At 40.1% G+C, this 9,736-nt stretch overlaps 2 protein-coding genes across 2 annotated transcripts; both read left to right on the plus strand.

The window, feature by feature from the left end:
- The first annotated feature begins 3,415 nt into the window (after positions 1 to 3,415).
- LOC113360450 lies at positions 3,416 to 4,219 on the plus strand. The gene has a single exon (XM_026603959.1). The coding sequence runs from the start codon at positions 3,416 to 3,418 to the stop codon at positions 4,217 to 4,219; it is 804 nt and encodes a 267-aa protein (XP_026459744.1).
- A 1,509-nt stretch (positions 4,220 to 5,728) lies between these two features.
- Positions 5,729 to 9,011, plus strand: LOC113360451. The gene is made up of 4 exons (XM_026603960.1): positions 5,729 to 6,374; positions 6,582 to 6,884; positions 7,081 to 8,165; positions 8,277 to 9,011. The coding sequence occupies exons 1-4, from the start codon at positions 5,729 to 5,731 to the stop codon at positions 9,009 to 9,011; spliced, it is 2,769 nt and encodes a 922-aa protein (XP_026459745.1).
- Positions 9,012 to 9,736: the final 725 nt, after the last annotated feature.

A 9,736-nucleotide genomic window follows, 5' to 3' on the forward strand; every position in this document is an offset into this window, starting at 1 on the left:
TTTCTGTTAGGTCTGCTAAAACCTTAATTCGTAGGAAATACGCTAAATTGTAGGGTACAACTTTGTTATGGAGACAGGCCATTCACCCTGCCTTAGCTGCGAGAAACTGGAAGATATTAAGGGGCGCTTGTGCTACATTGGACAAGGTTCAAAATCGATTTAAAATCCAGATTGCTAATAAGTGTTGCCTTTGCAATTCTGATGAGGAGTTGTTGGATCACCTGTTGTGGCATTGCTCTTTTGCTGAGAAAACTTGGAAACGGATTGCAGACATTTTTTGTGTAAATTCGCATTTGCAGCTGACAACAGCGTACAAGGCAGCAAGGGGAAGAAGTGGGATGTTCAAGGAGCTGTGGTTATTAGCTAATTTGGTAGTGCAATCAGAACTGTGGTAGACTAGGAACAGATTTGTCTATGAGAACAAAAAAGCTTATTGGAATTTCTTTCAAAAAAATGTATTTAACCAAGTGCAGGGTTATTCAAGACGTCTTAAGGGATTCATGCACAATTCTGAGGAGGATCTCAAAGTTCTGGATTTCTTTAAAGTGGCGCATAGAAGGGTGAAATTTCATGAACCTGTTGAGTGTAGATGGACTTTACCGGAGAGGGACGAACTGCTGCTGTGCTGCGACGGTGCTGCTCGTGGAAATCCGGGAGTGCCTGGAGCTAGTGTGGTGGCGCAAGATCATGGAGCAAACGTTGTTGGATCAATGAGTATAGGTTTGGGTATTACTACAAACTACTTGGCGGAAATATTTGGCATTATTATTGGGCTGGAATGGGCGATTCAGTGGGTTTTTTTTGAGAGTTTGCATTCGTTCAGACTCAAAAAAAGTGCAGTTATGGCTTTTTCTTCTTCTACTCTTCCGAGGTTTGCTCGTCGGTGTTGAAGTGAAGTTTCTTCTCATTTTGAAGCTATTCGTTTTGAACATTCTTTTAGGGAGTCAAATTTTGCAGCGGATAACATGGCAAAGAGAGGTTATGACCTTCCAAATGAGGAAGGTAGACACTACACTGGAAGACCGGATTTTCTAAATTCTGTTGAGTACCCAAATGTAACTTATTTTCGTTTCAAATAGGCTTCAAGTTTTTGGGGTCGCTCAAGCCTCTTTTCTTGTAGCTTATTTTGTTGTATATCTTTGTTATTTTTAATACAATTCGGATTTACCAAAAAAAAGGGTAGTTATGAAGTAATAAATGCTTTGGTGTACACGTTTCCTATAAATAAACCCTTAGTGTTGGTGTAATGTTTCATTCTCTACTTTGTTCATTGTGTTTTCTTAGTAATTTCAACATGGTTGAACGCTTACATGGTTATGTGCTAGCTCTGGTTTCCGTACCAGCGTTGATATCCCCTTATAGGAGAGGTTCCGAGCTAGATCGTTTACGGCTCATGAGAGCCGAGGTATAATTGATTAGGGAGAAGAGGATGGCGAGTCGTGTGGAAGCACGCGCTCAATTTTATAAGCAATACAAGATATTTCTAAAAGCTCGGGAGACTCGAGCGTCCGGACCAGTCTCTTTCGAAAGTCATAGTGCTTTGGATGATGTTGTCTCTGCTCGTCATGCAGCTGATCAATTGTTGTGAGAGATAAATCATACGATCATAGATATTGATCAAGTCATCGCGGATTATAATGTTTCTGCTTCTCATCTACCAAGTCGTCGTTTACATGGTTATGCCTTATCTATGTATATGATACGCGCCTTGATGCATCCTGCACTTAAGCCAGTAGAACTGGCGCGGTTGCTGATTCTAAGGAGTGAGTTGAGAGCTTTGCGGACTCATAGGTTAGTTGTGCAAGGACACGCATGCAAAGCATTCGAAGAGCAGGAGGAGACCTCCAACATGGCTCGTCAGAGTAACGCGTCCGAGAGGGTTCTGTATGAGGTAGATCAGGTGATAAGAGATCTGCGAGTAACTTTAGATGCAACTACTACTCAGTGTGAAGAGGCGCTTGTGATGATACAATATATGGAACAAGAAATCGCGCATTGTCGCGTGCTCATTACTGCCGAATCAACTTAAGAATATTCTTTTTTTTTGTATATAACCTAAGTTTTGCAAGTAAGGATTATGTCCTTGTTCCTGTTTAATTTCTAATGGAGGAATCGATCAATGATTTACGTTTGTATCTTAGGCAACAAAAAACGGAATTATTACAGGCTACCGTCGTTGGTAATACCCGACTCGTTCATGGATGTGAGGAGATATTTGAAGTCAGCCAAATACAATATTTTCATGCTATGGATGTTTATGTAGATCGAATGAGTATTAGTCGTATCGATCCCTTAGTAGAGAACGTGATCGGCGCAGATGAAGCTTCTGATGCGTTTGCTAATGCTCGTGATCGTGATCGTATGGAACACACGGAAAACGACTTGGCTGTCGCTCGTGGACGACTGAGGCGCGCGAGCTCAGTTTTATCTTCATTTCTTAGTTAACTTTTTTACAAAGTTGTTTATGGGCGAAAACTGTTTCTACTGGTTTTGGTAAATTTGGGTGTGTGTGGATGAGAAACGAATCTAAACCCTAAAAAAATGCACTGCACGGGAGTGATTTTTGATTTGAGAGATCATTCTATACAATTCTGGCCTAAACCAAAAAATGTCGTCCCTGACTTGCTTCGGTCACAAAGTAAAGGAGATGGGGTTGATCTTAGGGAGGTAAGCGAAGAAGGTGTTGAGATTATGAAGGTGTTGGTTGTTTGTGACTTGTATCAGAATGATGAACTGGCTTGCACAACGAAAGCTATCAGTTCTGGATGTTTTTTGGATACTGATGACAACACTTGGTTTTTACTGTGTTGTTTGAAAATAGGTGAAGGACATGTTTATACAAGTCATTGAGCGCAACCCTCATCTCGTAGGAAGTGGAAAGTGGAGTGGTGGAGTAGTGGGGTCGTGTATGTGATTGTCACACGATCATGCCTTTGCCCACTTTCCTCATCATTGTTAACCGTCCATGCCTCCTGACACGTTCTTGTAATGGAGCGTTGCACGCCGCACGCTGTAACCCGCCAGACCAATACCTCAGTAAGTATCCCCCAGTTTGTGACATGTTTGATGTCTCGAATGAGCGAGTCAATTCGTGGGACCCGCCGCAAGAAATAGCATGTGGTGCTATTAGGTTAAATAACCAAGTTATTTATAGAATTGATATTCATGAAATATCGTGCATGCTCGATGCATGTAATGCATCGTTTTTTTCACCTTCACCGCATTATCGTTATTTGTTAGAAGGTTTAGGCTTACTTTTTTCTCTTTCCTAAAAATTTCCCTCCTCTGGCGATTTTCATAGGGTTTCAAACTTTCAACTTTTTTCATCTCTTATCTCGATCATCCTTGGGTGATTTGAGATGGGGATCTTCCTGATCCGCCTCAAACTAAAGTTTTAACCTATGCCGAGAAGGTGATGGGTAAAAAACAGCTACCAGCTACTACTTTTGATTTATCCAAGCTGTCAAACCCAACTGTGAAGGAGGGTAAACCAGCAGTAGTTATTCCAGATGATTTCTATAATGAGGGTTGCGAACTCTGGAAGTTCAGCCTCATAGGACGTTTAGATTTGAAGGGGATTACCTTTCAAGACGTGAAAAACAGCTTTGAACAACAATGGCAGTTAGAGCAAGGTCGTGTACAATTTGTTCCCATGAATAGAGGTTTCTTTATTATCAAGTTGCAATCTCATAAAGACAAAGATAAGTTACTCAACGTTGAAGCCTGGTCTTTTTATCAACTAAAACTCAATCTCATGGAATGGTTTCCAGGGTTTGATGCTGATAAACATAAAAATTCACATGCTACTGTATGGGTGAAGTTTCCTAGTTTTCCTATGGAGTTTTGGATTGAGAAGACCCTGTTGGCGTTAGGTAAAACACTTGGTACTCCCATTGTGGTGGATCAGCGCACTCTTGCTCATGAATATGGCCATTTCGCTTCAGTTTTGATAGATATCAATTTTGCTGAATTAAACACTGATGTTATTCATGTTACGGTTGGGGGTTTGGATTTCTGGAAGAATTTTGAAATCCAAAAGAAACCTAAATTATGTTGTAAGTGCAAGCTAATAGGGCACTCTGATTCGGAGTGTCGTAAGAAAACTAAGAACAATGCTAACAACTTGCAATCTCAGATTTCTTCTCAATGTCAAAAACCGCAGGGGAATAATGCTACTAATGAGAGTGGTAATGCTGCTAATGGTGGCAGTGAATGGTAAGAAGCTGGTCGCAAGAAAAAAGGGAAGGAAGCACCATTAATCCCTTTTGTTCCTGAGATAGTTAATAACGTGATTGTTGTGAGTCACACTAACGCTGTGCATGGCCGGCAGCAATATGACGTTGTTGAGATTACTTCTATGGAGAATTTAGAAGAAGGGGAAGTTGTGTCAGGGAATGCTAATGAAGTTGTTGACATACAGCTACAAGATGAATTATCTATGTCTCAAGATGTTGCGAACTCTTCCTTGGCTGAATTGGCAATAACTAAGCTTAAGGTAGCAGAACGTGCATCATTAGTTACAAGGGATCCGGTGAGTGAGTTTCCTATAACTAAGTCATTTGTAGGATCTGAAGCGAGAGAGAGTAGGATTCCTATGGGTGATAGGATTGTTGCTTCTTCATCTGGCACTCCTTTAACTGACAATTTGTTTACTCGTCAATCTATTGTCTCTCCAAACTAATTTGGCGCTTTAAGTAATGAGCTTGGTTTGGGAGAACAATCTGATGCTGGCTTGGAGACTTGCGATACTAGTTCAGGTAGATTGTTCAACCAGGTTCCAAATATTATTTCACGAGTTGCTTCATCTATTCCTCAGCAGATCGGGATTCCAGGCCAGGGTATGCGTGCTGCAGCCAAAACCAAGTCTGACTCAAGTAAGGAGGGCGCTTATTCTGGTAACAAGGATATGAATAATAGTAAACAAGGCTAGGCTTTCCAAAAGAAAGACACTGGCAGAGTAGCTCAGCGTGTTAAATTACCTATCCCCAAAAAATCTGGTTATTAATGCGTGTTCTCTTTTGGAATATTAATGGTATTGTGCGTGATGAAGGACAATGTAAGCTCAAAGAATTAGTTAAAGATTTTAAACCTGATATTATTGGTATTGCTGAACCGAGAGTGGATGTTTCCTCTAGGTCTATGTGACGCTTCAAAATTGATGGTTTTCATAGTTCTATAATTCACAACTCTACAGACTTTTCTATTGGGAATTTGTGGGTTATGTGGTCTCTAAATTATTCTGAACCTGTGGTGCTGGATATGTCTCGTCAAGCTTTTAAATTGGTGTTGATGGGGTTTATATTTCCATGGTTCATGAAAGTTCAGTTCAAACTACTAGAAGAAATCTGTGGCGTCAGATTGATATGGGCGCGCAGCAGGTTCCTTGGTTAGTAATTGGTGACTTTAATTGTATTCTGCGCAACGAAGAAAAGAAGGGAGGTGCTACTCCTAGAACTGAAGTTATCAATGAATTTAGTGATTGGTTGGATGATAATAATCTTTTTGAAGTGTAATCTTTGGGAAGCAAGTTTAATTGGTCCAACAGGTAGTTGGGTGCAAGAGGAATTATTAGTAAACTGGATCGGGCAGTAATAAATGAATTTTGGTTGAATCGTCTTGAGAATTGGCGGTGTAAAGCTCTTCTTACGGAAGATCCTGACCATTCTCCCCTTATTGGTTATCCTTTTATAAGTACTCGTCCTCGTGAGCTCCTTTTCGTGTGCAAAAGATGTGGTTTTTTCATGCTGATTTTATGAGAATGGTTTGTGATAGTTGGAATGCTCCTTTGGTTGGGTCTCCGACTTTTATTTTTCCTCAGAAATTGAAGCGCCTCAAGGTGGAGATGAAGTTATGGAATCAGATGGTTTTTAGCAATGTTCATGTTAAGCTTAAACAAACGCAACTTAGGTTTGAAGGGTCTATGAGGGAGACTGATGATGATCCTTTCAATATTGAGAAACAAAATCATATGAAGGATGCGCAAGTTGAAGTGAATGATATTTGTATGCAATTGGTGAAAATATTGAAGCGGAAATCTAGGAATAAATGGTTGATGGAGGTGGCTAGTAATACAAGTTTCTTCCATTATAAAATTCGTATGCGAAGGAGTAATAATACTATTTCGGAGTTGGTTAATGATTCGGGTGATACGGTTACTGATTATGATCAAATTCGGGACATGGTTGTAAATTATTATCAAGCTAAGTTCAATGGGGATAATTCAGTTTTGGAGATTTCTCTTTTTGATATAGAGCGTGATCGTATTTATGCTGAGGAGAGTACTTTTATGGATCGTTTGCCTACTGTGGAGGAGATTCATGAGGCTGTATTTGACTTGGGTGCGGATAGTGCACCAGGACCGGATGGTTTTGCGGGTTTTTTCTATAGGCATTGATGGGAAATCATTAGTGAGGACTTGGTAAAGGCCATTTTATTTTGCTGGACCAACAAATTTATTCCGCTCGGTGTTAACTCTAGCTTGTTGTTGTTGCTTCCAAAGGAAAGAGGTGCTAATACGCTAAAGAATTTCAGACCAATTGGTCTGAGTAATTTCTTTTTCAAGATTTTTACGAAATTTCTAGCTATTCGTTTGGGGAGTGTCCTGGGTAACTTGGTTTCTGAGGAGCAAGTGGCTTTTATGAAGGGTAGAAATATCCATGAAAACATCTGTTTAGCTTCAGAAATGGTGAATGAGATACATATTAAACGCAAGGAGGGTAACGTGGGATTGAAGCTAGATATTACTCAAGCTTTTGACACAGTTAGTTGGTCTTTTATCTTGGCTGTTTTTAAAGAATATGGTTTTTCGGATACTTGGTGTAGTTGGATTTTGCAGATTTTAAGGTCAGCTAGAATTTCTGTCCTTGTTAATGGTAGTCCAGAAGGTATTTTCAGTATAGACAGGGGTCTGAGGAAGGGTGATCCCCTATCGCCTTTGATTTTTGTGTTGATTGAAGATGTCCTAAGTAGAAATATTACGAAATTATTTCGGGAGAAAAATATGTCTACTATGGTCACCAGAAAAGGTATTTCTCCAACTCACTTATTGTTTGCGGATGATATCATGATTTTTTTTCCAAGGCAACATGAAAAGCTTGAGGAATTTGGTTGCACTTCTTGGTACTTATCAGCGTGCTTCAGGCCAAACTGTTAGTCGTGAAAAAAGAAAGATCTATTATGGTGGTAGCTCTTTGCGGAGGAGAGCTAACATTACTGAATTTTTAGGCATGAATATTGTTTCTTTTCCGGATAGATATTTGGGGGTGAAGGTCATGCCAGGTGTTGTTAAATACCATCATATTAGCAATGCGGTTGAGAAGATCAAAGAACAGTTAGCAGGTTGGAAGGGGAGAATGCTTTCTTTCCAAGATAGGGTGGTGTTGGTTAAGTCAGTGATTGCGAGTTACTCTATACACAATATAGTTGTTTATAAATGGCCTAGAAAATTCATTCATCAATGTGAGGCTGCTATTCGAAATTTCTTGTGGTCAGGGGATTCTCTAGTAAGTAGATCTTTTATGGTTGCTTATGACAAGATTTGTGCTCCTTATAATGAAGGTGGCCTTGGAATCTCTCGTATGCGGGTTATGAACAAAGTTATTCTTATGAAGCTTTGCTGGAATATTTGTAACTCTAACAAGGCCTGGGTGCGTTTTATGCGTGCAAAATTCTTTGGCCGTAATGGTCAATTGGTAGGTTACATGAAATCTTCCATTCTGCCAGGTTTCAAATGGGTTCATAGTGAGGTTCAGTCCAACTATAGGATGTTGATTGGTGATGGCAGGAGTACCTCATTGTATTTTGATGCTTGGTGTGTGGAGGGATGCATTGTTGATGCTATTGGGCATGAAAATATGGATGGTAACTTGTTAGTTAGTGATTTTATTCATGATGGGGCGTGGGTATTCACTGACATTGTGCGTTTGAATTTGTTGGAAACGGGTGTTGATTTAAATAATCTTCCAAATCCAATGGGAGGTGCTGACTACAGGGTGTGGAAACCAGATTACAAGGGAAATTTTTCAGTTCGTTATGCTAAGGAGCTGGTTCGTTCAAGGCAACCTGCACTAGAGGGAAAAAAATTGTTGTGGCGTCCTTCGGTGCATCCTACTCTAGCTGCCAGAAATTGGAAAATTTTGCGTGGGGCGTGTGCTACTTTGGACAAGGTAAAAAGCAGATTTAAGCATCAAGTTGTTAATAAGTGTTGCCGGTGTAACAGCCAAGAGGAGTCGCTGGATCATATTTTGTGGTCTTGATCCTTTGCGGCTAAAGCTTAGGATTGGATTTCAGACGTGTTTGGTATTCTTCCGCATCATATTTTAACAACCTCTTACAAGGCAGCAAAAGGTACAAGTAGGATAGTCAAGGATTTATGGCTGCTTGCGATTCTAGTTATTCGCTCGGAGCTTTGGATGACCCGTAATGGGTTTGTCTACGACAACCAAAGAGTAAGTTTGATATTTTTTCAAAAGAAGGTGTTTAATCAGATTCAAGAGTACTCTATACGGCTTAAGGGTTGTATGTTTAACTCCCAAGATGACCTGCGAATTCTATCTTTCTTTAGAGTTCGTCATAGGCAGGTTAAGCATTTTGATCCCATAAAATGCTTTTGGGAGCCTCCGCAAAATAATGAGATGATATTATGTTGTGATGGAGTGGCTCGTGGTAATCCTGGAAGGGCGGGTGCTGGAGTTGTTGTACGTGATGCCAATGCTAATGTGGTTGGAGCTATGAGTGTTGGTTTTGGTGTGCAAACAAATTACTTGGCTGAATTATTTTGTGTTATTGTTGGTTTGGAATGGGCTGTTAAGTTCGAAGTTGGCAGTATTTGTATAAGAACAGACTCCATGAGTGTTGTTTTGGTTTTCTCTGGTGATGACGTTATTGTGCCTTGGTTTCTTAGAACAAGGTGGATGGCCATGAAGGTAAGATACAATTCCATTCGCTTCATTCATTCCTATAGAGAAGCAACTTTGCGGCTGATTGTTTGGCCAAAAGGGGTTTCTTGTTAGATGAAGGTGAAGATCTTAGTTATGATAATATGCCTGATTTTATCTTGTCTATTGAATTACCAAATGTATCTTATTTTCGTTTCAAGTAAATAGTAAGTTTTTGGGGTTTCTCTGACCTCTTTTCTTACTACTTACTTTGCTTTGTAATTTTTCTATTCATTAATACATTTTGGACTTACCAAAAAAAATAAAAAAATGCATCGTTTTTAAGAAAGCAGCTCAAAACAATCGATATGCATGAAGCATCGCTGTTTTAAAGCTTGATCGAGTAAGTCGCGTATTAAACGTCTTAAAATAGCAGCACGTCCAACCATCTTCGAGTGATCGTGTGAAGGCCACATGGGTGGGATATCATCTGGTCGTTCACTTCTTGAGACAGAGTGGCAGACGACGATCATTGAGGCACTTCATTGATTGCCTAATTTTTAATCCAAGCCGTCCGACCAAGCTGGCAAAGTTGGACGGACGAGATGATTTACGACACATGTTTGCTGTCGTCGAAAGAATTTAGGGATACCTTCTTGGGATGAGATAAAGTAGATCTGCGAAGGTATCCTCTGCTACTCGGGTTCCTCTGTGTAGCGAGGGATACACATTTATCTTGAATACGACCATTGAGACCGTGACGCGTGCTCCACATAATATTGAAATCCACAATTTGCCTATTTTCTTTCATATTCTACCGTTTGGTAGGATTGGAAGAAAAACTTCCACAACGCCGCCAT

This window comes from Papaver somniferum, chromosome 3 (genome assembly GCF_003573695.1).
Source record: "Papaver somniferum cultivar HN1 chromosome 3, ASM357369v1, whole genome shotgun sequence".
Classification (NCBI taxonomy): domain Eukaryota; kingdom Viridiplantae; phylum Streptophyta; class Magnoliopsida; order Ranunculales; family Papaveraceae; genus Papaver; species Papaver somniferum.